The following is a 20,654-nucleotide window of genomic DNA, read 5'->3' as shown; positions in this document are numbered from 1 at the left end:
ATTAATATGTTGTAACATGACATCACTATTTTCGATCTCACATAGACAATTTACGCACACACTTGCATTTCATTTTTGGTCGCACTTTTGAAGATTGACAGTTGTTCTAGTCATATTAATTCTATGGGTTTACCGGCATAATTCTGCGGAATAGTATGAGTTTGTCATTACGTTAAATCAGCTCTAGTCGTTTTCCGGTTTACAGTAAATCGATAATAATAATCGCACAATCAAGCGGCACCGGAAAACCATAGACCCATAAATCTATCCATAGACAAGCAAGTTTATGTTTTACGTTGTTGTCAAACATAAATCTAACCTTTACCACCGGTATAAAATCTGCAATTTTGCAATTATTTTGTAGCTTTCAAGACAAAATGAAGGAAAATAATGGACAAGACATTGATACCAGGAATGTTGTTAAGAACAGGGAGTTGCTATATCGCATGATCATCAGGTAAATAGTATTTTGTTTGTACCAATTACTTGGCTAGTAAACGTCTTAGTTTTCTATCGTTTATACATAAGTTCGAGTGTGTTATTGCTTAAACTGGCCTTATTGAGGTCAGCAATTCTGTTTTCAACTGATAAACACAGTTTACTGTTATTCTATTATGTTTTTTCTCAGTTAAAAATCATTGAGGTTATATTTTATTTGCTACATATTTTCTTCATATTTAGCCTAATTTGTACACTTATCCATGTAAATAATACAAAATAAATTCAATTAAACGATTCGATCATATGAATCTATCAATTTATTGCATACATAAGCTATTACAGCTTTTCAATATACCTATCATGATTTACATTAAGTAATAACTAGGTACCTATAGTTTGGAAATTGACCTAATGACATCCACTTTAATATCTTCCAATAAAGAGCATATTAGCTTAGCTCAGCAGTTCTCTAACTTTTTTGGTGACGGAACCCTTTGGGATATGCATTGTAATATACCTACTTGAATAATAAACTATCTTTATCTTTAAAGATAATAAGCAATAACATATGCACTTTCTTTTTCTAGCCAGCTTTACTATGATGGCTTCCAGCCCATAGCCGCTACGCTGGCAGCGGCTGTACATGCGGACCCGTGCCCTCCGAGTGACAGGTATGTACTAGAAATTATTATAAATTGTATACAACATGACAAATGAACAAGCCCTTAGCTCGTATTATGAAGTGTATTTTCCCACCGACTGGATATGAAGCAGGGATGTAACGGATGTGGTTTTATCGGGACCGAAAGCGGAACCAGATGTTTTAAATTTAGTTTATCGGAACCAGAAACGGAATCGGAACCGGAACCAGAACCGGAGCCTGAGTCAGTACTATCAGTAGGTATACATTACACAACACAACACATACGAATAGGTACTTTAAATTCGAAAACACGCATAAACCAAAACATCTAATTACTGCAGCACGTGGCAAGCGGGGCTATGAGCGAATGACTGGTTAAAACCTGTTTGTTTTTGATGTACACCGCTCATGTCCCGCTGCCGCGCTAAGCATTGACATCCGATATAACTTCCGTTTCAAAAGTAACGGAACCGGAACAGAAACGGATGTGTAATACCAAACGGAAGTTCCGACTTAACGGAAACGGAAACGGAGCTCTGTAACATCCCTGATATGAAGTCAGCAAAGAGAATTTTAATCGTAAATTTGAAACTTGAAGTTTTCCAGACAATTTCAATTGTGAATTTGAAGCACTCTGAGTCTACTTTTGGGAAAAATTAAGCCTAAATTGAGATTTATATAGTCCTCATTGGTACCTACAGTCACCATCAGATATATTGGAGCGGCGAAGGTGCTCACAAATATCTGAACACGCCTCTATTGTCAAGCATTAGGGTGTGTTCAGATATTTGTGAGCACCTCGTCAGCTCCGATATATCTGATGGTGACTGTACAAACTGAGGTATGTTATTTGTAAAAATGAGAGCATATTTATAATATACTAGCGACCAGCCCCAGCTTTGCACGGGTTAAAAAGTTATACATAAACCTTTCTCTTGAATCACTCTATCTATTAAATGAAAACCACATCAAAATCCGTTGCGTAGTTTTTAAGATCTAAGCATACATAGGGACAGACAGACAGCGGGAAGCGACCTTGTTTTATACTGCGTAGTGATCCTTTGTTTGCGGCTTTAGAATAGCGCCAACCCTCACATGGGATAAGGGTGTCGTACGAGGCGACTAAGTCCACAAACGAAGCAAAAAGCTGTTTTGTCACAGGGGAGATGGACTTAAGCATTGGCTTGCAATCCATCTAGGAGAAGGATACTCCAAAATTAAATCCCGGTATGGAGTTACCGTAAGGCGCGAGTAGGGTCCTGAAACCTGAAATAAGCGGCAGATTTCTGCAGCGGACCTGCCTCCACACGTATTGGCTTGTCTTTCCTGTGGGTTAAGACAGTGAAGCCGAGAGGCTAATGCAGGTGCTGGGCATCCCTGCGTTTCCTTAATTCCGTCCCAGGTGGTGTTAAGTCTGGAGAGGTCATTGTCTCTCCGATTTGCACCGTAAATCGTCTGCAATAGACGCGAAGGCCAATTGATCCTTTGTTCCAGGTTGTTGAATGTGATGATGGTAGGTCTCCAGCATGAGCCGGATCGTAAGGACCGTCTGGCAGCCTCCAGCGGTGCCGAGCACTTGCTTGGAACTACAGGTTTCGGTGAGATATGATTCTTCAGCGTTACTGACCTTTCTTGAATATCCTTTTTAACCAGTGTTTAAAAAGAAGTAATTTTTTAAATTGTAATGATGACATGAGGTCTAGCCTGTTCATCCTAACAATGCTAAAGCAAAAATTATTGCTTTGGTACATACAAATGTCTATCTAATTAGAATTTACTATTAGAAGTCTTAGAAAAATATTAGTTATTTTCAGAAAATAATATTAATAAATAAATAAATAAAATAAGTTAATAATCAGAATTTTCCACTTATCTACTTCTAAGCTTAGCTGGAAGAGATCCATTATAGGGATAATTTTGCCTTTTAATGTTTATTTTTGTAAGTTTTATGTGAATCTATTTTCGTACAAAAAAGTGATTACTACTAACTACTACATGTTGTGGGAAGAAAATAATCACATATTTTGACATAGAAAGGAAAACATATGTGACGTTCCACGGCAAAAGGTACCTTATGGCACTTGGCGCTTACGTCGCATAGCGCCGCAATAATAATAGCGCGCGGCGGCGGAGCGGCGTTAATAATAGCGTAAGCGCCAACGGCATAATTATAATGATATTTCATAAATTCTAATGATGACAAATTATTCAGAGGGCCCATCCTAAATGAAATGAGATAGTATGAATATTGTTTTTTTTTTCAAAATATTCTTTCAAACGAAATTCGTAAAATGTTCCAACAGACTTGGAGTACGAGATGGACGCATCCTCCCTCGCCCCCGAACCAGCGACCTACGAGACGGCCTACGTGACGTCACACAAGATGGCGTGCCGCGCCGGCGCATTCAGCGCGTGCGGCCAGCTAGTGGCTACGGGGAGTGTTGACGCTAGTATCAAGGTTAGTGTGCGAAATGGTCGCTAGATGGCGCTGATAGTTGTGAGCGTAATGCTACATCGCGCTGTTAAGATTTTTCCGCGTTTGTATAAGTATGCTCCATGTAATTTGCATAATCTAGGCACCTTAACAGGATTATACAAGCAGCAACATAATTCACCATTGTTACTGCTAGATAAAGACAGCAATATCCGCCATGCGGTCTCTTTCGCCTGAGCAAGCGACGTGACGTCACACAAGATGGCGTGCCGCGCCGGCGCATTCAGCGCGTGCGGCCAGCTGGTGGCTACGGGGAGTGTTGACGCTAGTATCAAGGTTAGTGTGCGAAATGGTCGCTAGATGGCGCTGATCGCTCTGAGCGTAATGCTACATCGCGCTGTTAAGATTTTTCCGCGTTTGTATAAGTATGCTCCATGTAATTTGCATAATCTAGGTACCTTAACAGGATTATACAAGCAGCAACATAATTCACCATTGTTACTGCTAGATAAAGACAGCAATATCCGCCATGCGGTCTCTTTCGCCTGAGCAAGCGACGTGACGTCACACAAGATGGCGTGCCGCGCCGGCGCATTCAGCGCGTGCGGCCAGCTAGTGGCTACGGGGAGTGTTGACGCTAGTATCAAGGTTAGTGTGCGAAATGGTCGCTAGATGGCGCTGATAGTTGTGAGCGTAATGCTACATCGCGCTGTTAAGTTTTTCCGCGTTTGTATAAGTATACTCCATATAATTTGAATAATCTAGATAGCTACACAGGGTTATACAAGCAGAAATTGACCATTGGTACTGCTAGATAAAGACAGCAATATGCGGTCTCTTTCCCCTGAGCAAGCAACGTGACGTCACACAAGATAGCGTGCCGCGCCGGCGCGTTCAGCGCCTGCGGCCAGCTAGTGGCTACGGGGAGCGTGGACGCTAGTATCAAGGTTAGTGTGCGAAATGGTCGCTAGATGGCGCTGATGTGAGCGTAATGCTACATCGCGCTGTTAAGATTTTTCCGCGTTTGTGTTGTACAAGTATGCTCCATATAATTGGCATAATCTAGGTAGCTACACAGGGTTATACAAGCAGAAACTGACCATTGGTACTGCTAGATAAAGACAGCAATATGCGGTCTCTTTCCCCTGAGCAAGCAACGTGACGTCACACAAGATAGCGTGCCGCGCCGGCGCGTTCAGCGCCTGCGGCCAGCTAGTGGCTACGGGGAGTGTTGACGCTAGTATCAAGGTTAGTAGTGTGGCTATTGGTCGCTAGATGGCGCTTATCCCTGCGGGCGCGAAACTACATCGCGCTGTTAAGATTTTTCACCGTTTATATAAGTAAGCCCCTTAGGATTGGTTACTGGGGGCGTGGACGCTAGTATTAATACTAACGAACGGCGACTGTACGAATTTGTCGCTAGATGGTGCTTACCCTCCGAGCGCAATGCTACATCGCGCTATTAAGATATACCGCGTTTGTTTAAGCTCGTCACAATTATATATGCAGGGTGTAGACACGGGTAGCTAGCGGTTACAATTAATGTAAACAGTATCAAGGTTAGTGTGAGAATGTACCGCTAGATGACGCTTATCTCTACGAGCGTAAAGCTACATCCGTACATCGCGCTATTAAAATTTTCCGCCTACATTAGTTATTACTTGTTTGTCTTTTTAATGTTTTATTCATGAATATTATCATGAAATAAGTATATATCTCTTGTAATGTCAGATCTTGGACGTGGAGCGTATGCTGGCCAAATCGGCGCCTGAAGAAGTGGACCCGGGCCGAGAGCAGCAGGGGCACCCTGTTATTAGGACCCTGTAAGTACCTTTTATAACCCGGTTTTTTTACCCGAAACAAAATCATGCAAGACAGTTAGGGCCAACACACATACTCACGATACGACGTCGTAACGTGATACGACGTCGTGACGTCGTCGTGACGTCGTATGGTGAGTACCTATTGGCAATGTGCGAAGTCGGTGGACGGGGAAGTGGCGCTGATCGTCACAAACACAGGTAATCTTATGGAATGTCCGACATTAGTACTAGCGGCAGCCGCTTGAACTAATTTTACTCCATAAGATTTAACGTAGAAAGTCCGACAAAATGAGGGCAGCACCAGTCGTGCACGTAGCGAATATGCGTTGGCCCTTAGGACAGATAGGGACCTACGCACGCTACGGTTTGTTAGGTTTGTTAAAAGTTTATGAATAACTAATACTTAACCGACTTCTAAAAATAAGGTATGGGCAAACTTAAATTTTTGGTACAAGCTTTTATCGCTGACTGTTTCTTTCCGCAGGCAACTTTTACTAATCAAGACAGTTCTAAAAAACCCCAAACACAATTAGGTTGCGTTGTTTCATCACAGAGTTCCTATGGCCACCTCCTGTCTCCATCATCAGATCAGCTCGATTGTACCATGATATTGCATTGTCACCAGACTTTACATATGTATGCAAATTCTCAGCTTCATTGGAAGTCGGGAAGTGGGTCAACTTTAACTTGCAAGATTTGACCCGTACAAACATACATAGATAGGTACATTGCAAGTAAAATAAAAGCTTGTAAGCTTAATGTGGAGTATACCTTACATTCCGTTATCCCAAATATACCAAATTTTATATTAAAGGAAAAAATGGAAAAAGTTACGCTTCCGGCAGGACTTGAACCCGCATCCTCCGCAATCCGTGCGTTGCTCTTAACCAATTGAGCTACGGAAGCCTACCAGGACATCGCAAATCTTTCCATCCCTTCCTTTATGCATACACGCCATAAGGGTGGCGTATAGCGACATCTACCGAAAGACGATTACATCTTTTGACGGCACCGGAGTCTCAAGTTGCATTGAGAATTCACCAGTAACAATGTGCTAACCCATACTGAATCAATTTTTTAACAAGCAGTTTCGTCTGCGAGCGATATTCCAAATTTTATATTAAAGGAATAAATGGAAAAAGTTACGCTTCCGGCAGGACTTGAACCCGCATCCTCCGCAATCCGTGCGTTGCTCTTAACCAATTGAGCTACGGAAGCCTACCAGGACATCGCAAAAGATGACGATGAGATGTAATCGTCTTTCGGTAGATGTCGCTATACGCCACCCTCATGGCGTGTATGCATAAAGGAAGGGATGGAAAGATTTGCGATGTCCTGGTAGGTATTCTCTCTATTTTGAAATGAGACAGTCCTTTGATAAACTATTTTTTTTTCAGGTACGATCACACGGATGAGATAACGGCCCTGGACTTTCATCCTCGTGAACAGATCCTGGTGTCGGCCTCTCGTGATTGCTGCATCAAGCTTTTCGATATCACCAAGGCGAGCGCCAAGAAGGCCTACAAAAGTATCACGGTACGACTAATCCTCTATGCCATAGAGAAATAAGTAAGCATAGAGTGCCATCTTTTCGAGAGATGCGGCCTATTGTCTGGTAGATGGCGTTAATTTCAATATTTTACAAATAGGGATGATGACACATGTTGAATTTTATAACAAAATCTAGTAAAATAGATAGCAAACGAGCAATTTATCACAATAATGTGTATATTCAAAATAAAATATAGTAAAATTACAAAAATACAGGACCTGAAAGTTTCTAAATTTAAGTTTTTTTAAGTTCCAAAAACGATAAAAGTAAGGGTACCATTCGATTCCCTACATTTCATCCAAAAAAATATTGTATAGCAACTATATACATAAACGCAATATTTCACCGACAAAAACGCAATTTTCTTGTTTTGTCCATACTACAAGATGGGCTCCCAGAGACCTTGACGTCACGTTCCCTTGCCGTTTTGTTTAGGGCGTTTCGCGAGTGAAGTGCGACTGTCGGCCTTTGACTACAATTTCTGACTTTTGCGTTGCAATGGGTCCCATATAGACATTTGATCCTAAAAACAAACCCGATCGATTGATACCATAAATGAAAATTAGTCATGAAGCCTATTCTTTATGCCATAGAGAAATAAGTAAGCATAGAGTGCCATCCTTTCGAGAGATGTGGCCTATTGGCGGGTAGATGGCGTTAATTTCAATATTTTACAAATTAACACATATCAGTGAAAGAATAATGGTCAAAGTCAAATGGCGTTTTAACAGTTTTAATCTGCTGTCGCAAGATGGCAGTAAATTTACTGTGACTACATAATTTTCCGAGACAGTAACTCTCTATACACTGTATTAGTACTAGATCTAAGATCCCGTTTTCTAAGGGGACCTTGCATTTTGGAGACAAAGCAAACCGCTTGGAACAGGTGTTCCTGGGGGTGATCTGAGCTAATTTCGCCCGGTTGCCGAGAGGTCCCCCCCAGCAGGTGGGCAGGGGAGGGGGGGGGAAAAGTGCCTCCGGCGCGCCTCACTCTAAATTTTATATCTGCATACATCTAGCAACTATATCAAGTTTGGTGTCTTTTTCGTATAATTTGAGGATGGAGAATTCATTTCTGTGACTAAACTTTCACTCACCCATACAAAAAAATCGAGAAATTCAAAATTCAAAAAAAATCTTTACACTTTTTTTTTTTGAAAATCCTCTACATAATTAAAACTATGAGGATCTGCTCTAAAAAAAATACATGTGAATAGCCCAGTTATTCTACTATATAGAATAATAAACTTATCAACCATTTTTAACTAATAATTGTATTTAAAAAAATGTTTTGTGTCGCACGGCGGACCGTGCTGAAGTAGGTATACCTACACGCATTTAGTTTAGACACGCATTTACTTCAAAACATTATTCAGCATAACGCAAGTAGGTACAGAAAGTAAATATTTAAAACAATAAAGGAATTTACAATAAGTACGATATCACTGAATATTGGATTATCCTATGCAGAATGAGTTGTCTACCTACTGGATAGTTTCACGACAGATCAATTTTTTATTTAGTTATTGTGACCTTTTATCTTCTACGTCTTTTGAGATACTTATCTATGTATACATAAAAATTATACTAAATTTGCGTGTAGTGTAGGTATCTAAACGGAGGTGAATGCGGTGCAGTGCAGCGGCGCTCGCGCTCAGGGACCGTTGGTATTAGTTCCCAACATCTTTATTTAACTTCCGTTAACTTGAATCTTTTCCGCCGTCTCACTATCTGAAGGTTGTCTGGAAGAGATCGCTATTTAGCGATAAGTCCGCCTGTTGTTACCTACATTTTTGTACCTGTTCATACTTTTGTAACATTTCTTTTGTAGTGTGCAATAAAGCATTTTATTATTATTCACTTTATTTATCTTTCATTTTAAGTTAGGTTTTTTATTATATGAATATAAAAGTAAAATATAAAAACACTTACAAAACAATACAAAATACATATAAACACATTATAAAAAACCTAACCTAGGGTGCCGCCAGCAGCGGGGCAAGGCCCAAGCTGCCGGTGGTCAGGGCCGCAGAGAGAGGAACTGGCGGACTATCCGCGCCGTTTCCAAGATCACCCGCCTTCTGCATCTGGCGCCTTCTGGCCCTTGATCCAACCACCTAGCGAGAGTCTCTCAAGATGTTGGTCGAGACTCTTCGCTATTAGACCGTTCACTGAAACGACTATCGGGACAATGATCGTCGAATCAACATCCCACATGGCGGTTATCTCGTGAGCCAAGTACTTACTGGACTTGTCCTTCTCGGCCTTCACGAGATTCTCATCATGGGGGATGGTGATGTCAACGAGCACGGCCCGACATTGCGATCGATCTATTATCACAATGTCAGGCTTATTGGCTATAATAGTCCTGTCAGTGATGATAGATCGATCCCAATAGAGCGTGGCACGACCATTCTCGACAACAGGCGCAGGTAAATACTTGTAGTACGGTACTTCGCGGTCCACAAGACCATATAGAAGAGCAAGTTGCTGGTGAATAATCCTGGCTACGAGCTTGCACAGATTATGTCTGTGCAAGTACTCGCCGTTAGCAAGATGAGAACAACCGGAAATGATATGCCTGAGTGACTCTCCGGGACGGCGGCATGCCCCACAAATGTCGACCGTACCGTCCTTCAGGATATATTTCCGATAGTTGTTCGTCATCATTACTTCGTCCGCAATTGCACAGGCAAAACCCTCGGTTTCTCCGAAGAGATCCCCGAATCGTAACCAGTTCACCGACCCGAGCAGGTCCACATCGGGTCCCGTGAGGGCCTTGTAGAACCGCCCGTGTAGCACCTTACTCTCCCATGCCGCCTTACGATCCGCAGTACTTAGTACCACAGGTTTGCGCCAGTTCTCGTTTGCCAAGGAGAGCGGCGTGAGGTTCCTGTCTACTGCCACCACAACACGATGCATCCCACACTCGTTGTTAAGGAAATAATTCCTGAGATTGTACACCTGGCGGTTGTGGAGATCCTTAGCGTTTAGGAAGCCTCGGCCTCCACACTTCCGTGGGATGTACAATCTCATAACTGACGAGCGTGGGTGTAGCATGCGATGCATGGTGAGCAGTGATCGGACCCTCCGATCTAGGGCGTCCAGTTCGGTCTGAGTCCACCTTAGTATGCCAAAGGAGTATGTGAGTAGGGGCATTACCCAGGCGTTGAAGGCACGCACTTTGTTGCCTCCTGACAAAAGACTGTTAAGGACTTTTGTGAGCCGACTGAAAAAGCGCTCCTTCACCGACCGTCTAATACCCTCGTCCTCAATACCCAGAAACTGTGACATACCAAGGTATTTATAGGTTTCTGATTCAGAGATAGATCTGAAAGCCATTGTCTCAGAGAGTTGTAAATTTGTTGAATTTACAACCCTACCCCGCTCTACATGTATAACCGCACATTTATCGACACCAAACTCCATGTTGATGGCACTACTGAAGACTTCGGTAGTTTTCAGTAGGTCCAACAAGTCTTGGCTATTTTGTGCAAATAATTTGAGGTCATCCATGTACAAAAGGTGAGAAATGACTTCACCGTTCATTCATTCCCTCACCGAAGCCGGCAACCTAGTCCCAAATCTTTCAGCAGGGTGAGGTTCATGAGGAGATTCAGAGCTAGGCAGAACCACAGGGGACTCAGACTATCACCCTGAAAGATTCCTCGCTCAATCCTTATAAAATCCTGCGGGCCAGAGCGGTCATCCCCGCCTCCTGGTTGACGAAGGACTGTGGTCCACTGCCTCATACACGCGCTTAGGAAGGCTCTCAAAGCTGCATCAACTTTATACAGCTCTAAGTCCCTCCCCAGCCATGAATGAGGCACCGAATCATAGGCCTTCTTATAGTCAATCCAAGCGGCTGAGAGGGCCCCCTTGTTCCGCCGGATTTGTTGGCATATGGTCATGTCTATGAGGAGGAGCTCTTTAGTACCACGGGACCCAACCCTACATCCATTTTGAGCGGAAGCCAAAATATTGTTTGCGACAATGTGCGCATTGATTTTTGCTCTCAAAATGGATGTAAGGAGCTTGTAGAGTGTAGGCAAGCATGTGATGGGTCTGTAGTTTTTTGCTTCCGTGGTACTACCGGACTTGAAGAGCAGGAAGGTGACACCAGTTGTTAAGGAAGGTGGGAGAGAACCAAGCTCGAGGGCTTGTTGGAATTGTGCTGCCACTTATTATTATTATTTATATATTTCATTTATATTTGCATATATATCACGTCCAGAAGTAATATATTAATGTAATCTACAAAAAGAAGCATAATAACTTATAAGAAACCATCAAAACATACTTAAAAATCCTAAAAGCTGCATACTGCTCTTACAATGCAGGTACGCCGCACGACATAAATATTTTTTTTTACAGAGGTATAAAAGAAAAATGATTGAGAAGTTTACTATTCTATATATAAGGATAACTAGGCTATTGACAGGTATTTTTTTTGTAGAGCAAATCCTCGTAGTTTTAATTTTGTAGAGGATTTTCAAAAAAAAAAGTGTAAAGATTTTTTTTGAATTTTGAATTTCTCGATTTTTTTGTATGGGTGAGTGAAAGTTTAGTCACAGAAATGAATTCTCCATCCTCGAATTATACGAAAAAGACACCAAACTTGATATAGTTGCTAGATGTATGCAGATATAAAATTTAGAGTGATGCGCGCCGGAGGCACTTTTGCCCCCCCTCCCCTGCCCACCTGCTGGGGGGACCTCTCGGCAACCGGGCGAAATCAGCTCAGATCACCCCCAGGAACACCTGTTCCAAGCGGTTTGCTTTGTCTCCAAAATGCAAGGTGGTGGACCTTAGATCTCTTGCTATATTCTCTTTGGTTTTAGTATAGAAAGCTCAACTTTCAAATATCCCCTTAATTAATATGCTTCAGTATCTCCTGACTTCTGGTATGGACTCTTTTATAAAACTATGGGAGCTGTCAAGCAGCAGATGTTTTATTCAGTACACTTTTTGACCCTAGATGTCGACTACAAAAATAATATTTACAGTACATATGGCCCTATTTTCCCACACTAGTGCGTAAAATAGCACTTTTCGTGTGTATGCCAAAAGTTTAAAGGGCCATATGTACTGTAAAACGTTGTACGATACGCGTGCGAATTTATATTTCAACACGTTTATTTTTGAATAATATTTGTCTCTAGGACGCCGAGCAAGTCCTATGCGTAGCTTTCCATCCCCTGGGTGACCACATCATCGCTTCCACCACCCACCCCGTGATACGTCTGTATGACGTCACAACCAGCCAATGCTTCGTGTGTCCCGTACCCAGCCATCATCACACCAAACAAGTCAATGCTATCAAGTAAGTATTAAAATAACAGTAAAAAATGATTCGCCATTTTGAATTTCGAGGTTTTTGGCCCGATCGCGTTGATAATCAGTCTAAGATGACGTCATAGCGTCCACCACCCACCCCGTGATACGTCTGTATGACGTCACAACTAGCCAATGCTTCGTGTGTCCCGTACCCAGCCATCATCACACCAAACAAGTCAATGCTATCAAGTAAGTATTAAAATAACAGTAAAAAATGATTCGCCATTTTGAATTTCGAGGTTTTTGGCCCGATCGCGTTGATAATCAGTCTAAGATGACGTCATAGCGTCCACCACCCACCCCGTGATACGTCTGTATGACGTCACAACTAGCCAATGCTTCGTGTGTCCCGTACCCAGCCATCATCACACCAAACAAGTCAATGCTATCAAGTAAGTATTAAAATAACAGTAAAAAATGATTCGCCATTTTGAATTTCGAGGTTTTTGGCCCGATCGCGTTGATAATCAGTCTAAGATGACGTCATAGCGTCCACCACCCACCCCGTGATACGTATATATGACGTCACAACTAGCCAATGCTTCGTATGTCCCGTACCTAGCCATCATCACACCAAACAAGTCAATGCTATCAAGTAAGTTTAAAAATAACAGTAATAAAGATTCGCCATTTTGAATTTCGACGTTTTTGGCCCGATCGCGTTTACGTAGATGGCGCCATCATAGCTAGACTCTTTAGTTTTGTTCTACGAGATTTGGCTTTGGCATTCAGGCCATATATTCCAAAGAAAAAATAAGAATTTGCAGGGCAGTTTTAACCCTAAAATGTATTATTTATATTTATCAAAATTTCTATAACGAAAAGTACCTAAAGTACTATAATTGCTTGAATTTAATAGTAATTCAAATTTATTTTCTTATTTACTCTTAACGCCATAGAGAGAAAAATACATAGATTGCTCACTCCATAGATCAGTTTTGGTACCAAAAAGACTATTATTTTCATAGTCGACATCTAGCATCGAGTAGCGGAACTATCAGTACTACTACTTGACAATAGATGCAGCACCGACCGAAAACTGATGGTAGTGAGCACTCTTGTCTTACTATATTTCTCTATGGTCCCGCCGAGTTTGTTGCCGGTCCCATATTGGGAAATCTCGAGGCAGAGGTGTGGGGTTGGAGCCGGTGTAGCTTTATTTGACGTTCATAAGCGCATTGTAATATGTCTATTGAATAAACTATCTTTTATCTTATCTTATCTTTGTCAGGTTCTCACCGAACGGCAAATACTTCGCTAGCGGCAGTGCCGACGGCTGCGTCAAACTGTGGGACACCGTTTCTAATCGCTGTTTCAACACATTCGTGAACGCGCACGACGGTTCCGAAGTGTGCTCCGTCACCTTTACGAGGAACAGCAAGGTATTATCCATTTGTAGTACGCGAATCAGTTAAGAGATGGCGCCACATCCGAGATAGAACGCGCTAACGATGTGACGACTAAGATACATCTGTTTCAACACGTTCGTGAACGCGCACGACGGTTCCGAAGTGTGCTCCGTCACCTTTACGAGGAACAGCAAGGTATTATCTATTTGTAGTGCGCGAATCAGTTAAGAGATGGCGCCACATCCGAGATAGAACGCGCTAACGATGTGACGACTAAGATACATCTGTTTCAACACGTTCGTGAACGCGCACGACGGTTCCGAAGTGTGCTCCGTCACCTTTACCAGGAACAGCAAGGTATTATCCATTCGTAGTACACGAATCGGTTAAGAGATGGCGCCACCTCCGAGAGATAGAACGCGCTAACGATGTGACGACGTAGATACATCTGTTTCAACACATTTGTGGACGCGCACGACGGTTCCGAAGTGTGCTCCGTCACCTTTACGAGGAACGGCAAGGTATTATCCATTTGTAGTACGCGGATCAGTTAAGAGATGGCGCCAGATCCGAGATAGAACGCGCTAGCGATGTGCCGACGTAGATACATCACTACATAGTATAAAACAAAGTCGCTTCCCGCTGTCTGTCTGTCTGTATGTATGCTTAGATCTTTAAAACTACGCAACGGATTTTGATGCGGTTTTTTTTTTAATAGATAGTGATTCAAGAGGAAGGTTTATGTATAATTTGTTAACCCGTGCGAAGCCGGGGCGGGTCGCTAGTATACATATATTTTTACTCATTTTAATTTTTAGTTTCAATCCTGTGTCGAAAGATGGCAGTAAATTTTCTGAGACTACTAAATTTACTATGACAATAACCCTCTATACACTAATTCTCTTTGGTTGTAGTATAGAAAGCTTAACTTTCAAATATCCTTCAATGTCCTTTACTAATATCAGACATAATATATGTACATATATGATGATGAATAAAGTCTAAGGAAAAAACGTGCATCTGAAATCAAGAAAAAGCCATTCGCGGATAGATGGCGCACACACTTGGCCTATGCTCGGCTAGATGGCGTTGACACCGTTTCATATTTAACAATTTTAACACATAGGTATCAGTGAAAGAACATGGGTCGAAATTATATAAAAATAATAAAATCATTTCTCAATTTTTTGATAGTTTTACACATATTCATTTTGAGTTTTAAACGTGTGTCGATAGATGGCAGTAAATTTACTGTGACTACAAAATTGACTATGACAGGACCCCTCTATAATATCTCATCTTCCTCGCGTTGCCCCGGCATTTTTGCCACGGCTCATGGGAGCCTGGGGTCCGCTTGGCAACTAATCCCAGTAATTGGCGTGGGCACTAGTTTTTACGAAAGCGACTGCCATCTGACCTTCCAACCCAGAGGGTAAACTAGGCCCGTATTGGGACTAGTCCGGTTTCCTCACGATGTTTTCCTTCACCGAAAAGCGACTGGTAAATATCAAATGATATTTCGTACATAAGTTCCGAAAAACACATTGGTACGAGCCGGGGTTCGAACCCGCGACCTCCGGATTGCAAGTCGCACGCTCTTACCGCTAGGCCACCAGCGCTTTTTTACCCCTCTATATTATCTATTCTCTTTTCAGTATCTCCTGACTTCTGGTATGGACTCTTCTATAAAACTATGGGAGCTGTCGAGCAGCAGATGTCTTATTCAGTACACTGGGGCAGGAACAACCGGTAAGTTATAAAAAAAAGCGGCCAAGTGCGAGTCGGACTCGCCCATGAAGGGTTCCGTATTTAGGCGATTTAAGACGTATAAAAAAAAACTACTTACTAGATCTCGTTCAAACCAATTTTCGGTGGAAGTTTACATGGTAATGTACATCATATATTTTTTTTAGTTTTATCATTCTCTTATTTTAGAAGTTACAGGGGGGGGACACACACATTTTACCACTTTGGAAGTGTCTCTCGCGCAAACTATTCAGTTTAGAAAAAAACGATATTAGAAACCTCAATATCATTTTGAAGACCTATCCATAGATACCCCACACGTATGGGTTTGATGAAAAAAAATTTTTGAGTTTCAGTTCGAAGTATGGGGAACCCCAAAAATTTATTGTTTTTTTTCTATTTTTGTGTGAAAATCTTAATGCGGTTCACAGAATACATCTACTTACCAAGTTTCAACAGTATAGTTCTTATAGTTTCGGAGAAAAGTGGCTGTGACATACGGACGGACAGACAGACGGACAGACGGACAGACAGACAGACATGACGAATCTATAAGGGTTCCGTTTTTTGCCATTTGGCTACGGAACCCTAAAAATCCGGCCAAGTGCGAGTCGGACTCGCGCACGGAGCGTTCCGTACCATTACGGCACAAAAACAGCAAAAAAACCGGCCAAGTGCGAGTCGGACTCGCGCACGGAGGGTTCCGCACCATCAAAAAATATAGAGCAAAACAAGCAAAAAAAAAACAAGCAAAAAAACGGTCACCCATCCAAGTACTGACCCCGCCCGACGTTGCTTAACTTCGGTCGAAAATCACGTTTGTTGTATGGGAGCCCCACTTAAATCTTTATTTTATTCTGTTTTTAGTATTTGTTGTTATAGCGGCAACAGAAATATATAATCTGTGAAAATTTCAACTGTCTAGCTATCACGGTTCGTGAGATACAGCCTGGTGACAGACGGACGGACGGACGGACGGACAGCGGAGTCTTAGTAATAGGGTCCCGTTTTTACCCTTTGGGTACGGAACCCTAAAAATCACGTTTGTTGTATGGGAGCCCCACTTAAATATCACTACATAGTATAAAACAAGTCGCTTCCCGATGTCTGTCCCTATGTATGCTTAGATCTTTAAAACTACGCAACGGATTTTGATGCAGTTTTTTTTATAGATAGAGTGATTTAAGAGGAAGGTTGTTTAATTTGTTAACCCGTGGGAAGCCGGGGCGGGTCGCTAGTTTATATTATTTTGTTTTTAGTATTTTTGTTGTTATAGCGGCAACAGAAATACTTCATCTGTGAAAATTTCAACTGTCTAGCTATTACGGTTCATGAGATACAGCCGCTTTGCCGGTTTTTATTTACTTATTTATATCATATCAATAAATTTAATAAAATCTTGGCTCTTTTTCTCCTAACATCATCATCATCATCTTCCTCGCGTTGTCCCGGCATTTTGCCACGGCTCATGGGAGCCTGGGGTCCGTTTATCCCAGTAATTGGCGTGGGCACTAGTTTTTACGAAAGCGACTGCCATCTGACCTTCCAACCCAAAGGGTAAATTAGGCCCGTATTGGGATTAGTCCGGTTTCCTCACGATGTTTTCCTTCACCGAAAAGCGATTGGTAAGTATCAAATGATATTTCGTACATAAGTTCCGAAAAACTCACTGGTATGAGCCGGGGTTCGAACCCGCGACCTCCGGATTGCAAGTCGCACGCTCTTACCGCTAGGCCACCAGCGCTCTCTTTTTCTCTTAACATATATGTATATTCTCCTCTTCTCTTCATAGCAATATCTGGGAAATCATATAAAAACTCAAAAATGCGCGTTTCCCCAGAGATAAGACCTAGCTAGATCGATTTTTCGCCCCCGAAAATCCCCATATAGCAAATTTCATCGAAACCGTTAGAGCCGTTTTCAAGATCGCCGATTAATATATGTACAATCGCCATCAGATATATCGGAGCGGTCGAGCTGCTCACAAATATCTGAACACGCCTCTATTGTCAAGGCATTAGAGTGCGTGTTCAGATAATTTTCAGCACCTTGGCCGCTCCGTTTAGCGCCACTTGCACCATTCCACTAACCCGGGGTTAACTGGTTAAACCTGGAGTTACCATGGTTACCAGTACAATTTGACACTGGATTAATCGTTTAACCGCTTAACCCCGGGTTAGTGGGGTGGTGCAAGTGGCCCTTAAAGGTATAATATTGAAGTGAAAACTTCTTTAGCGGCGCTGTGCATTTTTTGTGATGGGGAAAAAATGTTAAACTCGCGAGAGGTAAGATTCGTAAGACGTAAGACGGACACGTGACCTGATCGAAAAACTGTTACAATGTCATTGAGTTTTTCTTTATGGATTTAAATGCCATCTAGTGAGTTTCCCTCTAACTGGTATTAATATAACTCGAGTACTAACAGTGATGTGCTTAGGGGTTTCAAGTAATGCGACCAAATAACGCTAGATGGCGTTAACTTCAATTATACACAGTGCTGCAAACATTTTGCACTAGTCATTGAGTTTTCACTTCTGCCGGCACTCCCGGAGTGCAACCCGTTGTTTTTTTTAACGTTAGATTTCGTTTTCAGGCAAGCAGGAGCATCACGCGCAAGCCATATTCAACCACACTGAAGATTATGTCATCTTCCCTGACGAAGCTACTACTTCCTTATGCACTTGGCACTCTAGAAGCGCGTCTAGAGGTCAACTCATGTCCCTGGGACATAACGGCGCTGTCAGGTAACGTAACACTATGGTAACATTGGTAACATAGCGGTAACACAGGGGTAACGCGGCAAAATATCAAGTGCAACGCAGAGGTAACACAGGTGTAACGAAATGGAGACTTGGACGTAACGCAGCGGAAAAATAGTAACACAATGGGATTTAAAGAGGCCACTTTAAATTCCATTGTGTTACTGTTTTTCCACTGCGTAATAAGGTCATATTAAACCAAAGTGAATACTACGTTATCTTTCCCGACGAAACTGCTACTTCTTTATGTACTTGGCACTCGAGAAGCGCGTCTAGAGCGCAACTCATGTCCCTGGGACATAACGGCGATTTCAGGTAACGTAACACAATGGTAACATAGCGGCAGAGACATATGTAACTCCGTATAATAAGATGAATAAAGTCACAAGTGCAATGCGGCAAAATATCAAGTGCAACGCAGAGGTAACACAGGTGTAACGAAATGGAGACTTGGACGTAACGCAGTGGTAAACTTAGTAACACAATGGAATTCAAAGTGACTATAAGGTCATATTAAACCAAAGTGAATGCTACGTCATTTTCCCTGATGAAGCTACTACTTCCTTATGCACTTGGCACTCGAGAAGCGCGTCTAGAGGTCAACTCATGTCCCTGGGACATAACGGTCAGGTCTAACGCTGTCAGGTAACGTAACACAATGGAAACATAGCGGTAACACAGGGGTAACGCGGCAGAACATCAAGTTACGCAGAGGTAATATAGGTGTAACGAAATGGTGACTCGGATGTAACGCAGGGGTAACATAATATAGTTTCAAAGTAACGTTGTATAACCTAATGTCATATTCAACCATACTGAAGATTATGTGATTTTCCCTGACGTAGCTACCGACTACCACAGAATAAATAATAGTACTAAGTACAGAAGACTCACTCTCTAACAAAACGCGTCTGTTACGATCAGGACAGATATGGCCGCTAGGTGGCGACAGCGCCACGCGCGGCTTATGGCTTTCCCCAAAATTGGTGTGGAACGGATGTACTTTTAGCTACCTGTAGCAAAGCGACGAAATCGCGGAGTGAGACACGCCTGCTACTACTTTTTTATGCACTTGCCACTCGAGCTCAACTCAGATTTTGGACTTTATTGCTAAGTCAATAAGGGTCTTAATAGATGATTTCACTTTATGCTCTGTTTATTGTAATAATAGTAGTTTGTGTTACAAGGGATCAAAATGATATATTTCCGTCCAGGGCGTACATTGAATCCTGAGCGTAATGAGGGATTCAAGTGTTAACGCCCAAGACGAAATAATTTTGATACCGTGTGACACATACTGCTTTTCACATCAAATATGAGGAAAATTAAAAAATCTTAGTGTTGACACAATCTGATGCTTAAACAGATTATTTAGGCTAAAAAAATAATGTGCAAAAAAATGTAAAAATACTTAGTGTGCTAGAACAAAAAAGTGCCACTTTGATCCCTCCTAGCAGGGAAGAAAAAGCTCTTTTCCGAATAGGTGGTGTGAAAACAACTTTATGCCGCTTGACTTAAATGTCAATTTTACGAGCATGAGATGTGAAAAATTTGTTTTAATTTTAAAAGTACCCTCAAAAAATGTAATTTCTATTACAGACACATCGTGCACTCGGGCACGGCGCCCGCCTTCCTGACCTGCAGCGATGACTACAGGGCGCGCTTCTGGTTTAGGCGTAACACGCATTAATATCTACACGTTACCAAAGAAAATTAAGAAGGCAAAGTGCTCACTCCATACATCAGTTTTGTTACCAAAACAACTATTATTTTCGTAGACTACATCTAGCGTCAAGTAGCGGAACTATCAGTACTGCTACTCGACACTAGATGTCACGTGTGTCGCGACTGACGAAAAGTGTATAAAAAAAAACATTTATTTCAAGCTACTTGGCTCATATTTTCTTACATTATTTACATTAAGAATATTAAAAATGACATATTGCTCAACAATTTATAACTAATTGAAGAAGGAGTTGAAAATAGACTTCCGGTGCATCCGGTTATAAAATTAGCTGAATATTGTTGAGCATTAAAGTTTTACTTTGCCGCAACATCTATTGTCAACTAGCAGTACTGATAATGTCCGCTACTTGACGCTAGATGTCGACTACGAAATAAGTCGCGTTTTGGTAAGAGAACTGATGTATGGAGTTACCACCTTTCTTTACTTATCTTCTATGACGGTACCCACTAATTTCGGGAAATTTCGTCCAGTCACTAACCCGCGGTTAACCGGTTAAACCTGCAGTTACCATGGTTGACACTGGGTTAACGGTTTAACCGCTTAACCCCCGGGTTAGTTGGATGGTGCAAGTATTTTTCAAACTCGATGGGTACGCTAAAAGGTGTCATTTCAATACAATTTTGCGAGATATGGCGTTTTTAGGTAATCAATTATATGGGGATGACACCTGTCACCCTACCCATCGAGTTTGAAAATCACTATACAGGGTGCTTCCTGTAACAGGAGCAATAAATTAAACTGTAGGCTGTACTCCTCAAACTGACCAACATTTGTTCAGCAACTTTTGAAAATAACTCATGTTTTGATTTTTATTACATTTTAA

At 41.8% G+C, this 20,654-nt stretch overlaps 2 protein-coding genes across 2 annotated transcripts in view; one reads left to right on the top strand and one right to left on the bottom strand.

Moving 5' to 3' along the window:
* The window catches only part of LOC134659546 (1-phosphatidylinositol 4,5-bisphosphate phosphodiesterase epsilon-1-like), a 165,464-nt gene that overhangs the window by 40,954 nt on the left and 103,856 nt on the right, over positions 1–20,654 (bottom strand). The window lies entirely within an intron of this gene.
* Positions 243–19,794, top strand: LOC134659562 (cleavage stimulation factor subunit 1). The gene is made up of 11 exons (XM_063515229.1): positions 243–457; positions 1,029–1,112; positions 2,579–2,682; positions 3,388–3,542; positions 5,250–5,341; positions 6,739–6,877; positions 12,056–12,216; positions 13,462–13,612; positions 15,235–15,328; positions 17,919–18,069; positions 19,684–19,794. Exons 1-11 carry the CDS (start codon positions 378–380, stop codon positions 19,772–19,774), a joined length of 1,302 nt encoding a protein of 433 aa, XP_063371299.1. The 5' UTR covers positions 243–377; the 3' UTR covers positions 19,775–19,794.

This window comes from Cydia amplana, chromosome 25 (genome assembly GCF_948474715.1).
Source record: "Cydia amplana chromosome 25, ilCydAmpl1.1, whole genome shotgun sequence".
NCBI classification, from domain to species: Eukaryota; Metazoa; Arthropoda; class Insecta; order Lepidoptera; family Tortricidae; genus Cydia; species Cydia amplana.
This window is presented reverse-complemented; position numbering and strand designations above follow the sequence as displayed.

Coding starts and splice junctions, on each gene's coding strand:
- LOC134659562 (XM_063515229.1), top strand. CDS start 378: ATGAAGGAAAATAATGGACAAGACATTGATACCAGGAATGTTGTTAAG. Junction 5,342..6,738: donor CACCCTGTTATTAGGACCCT/GTAAGTACCTTT, acceptor TTTTTTTTTCAG/GTACGATCACACGGATGAGA. Junction 6,878..12,055: donor AGGCCTACAAAAGTATCACG/GTACGACTAATC, acceptor ATTTGTCTCTAG/GACGCCGAGCAAGTCCTATG.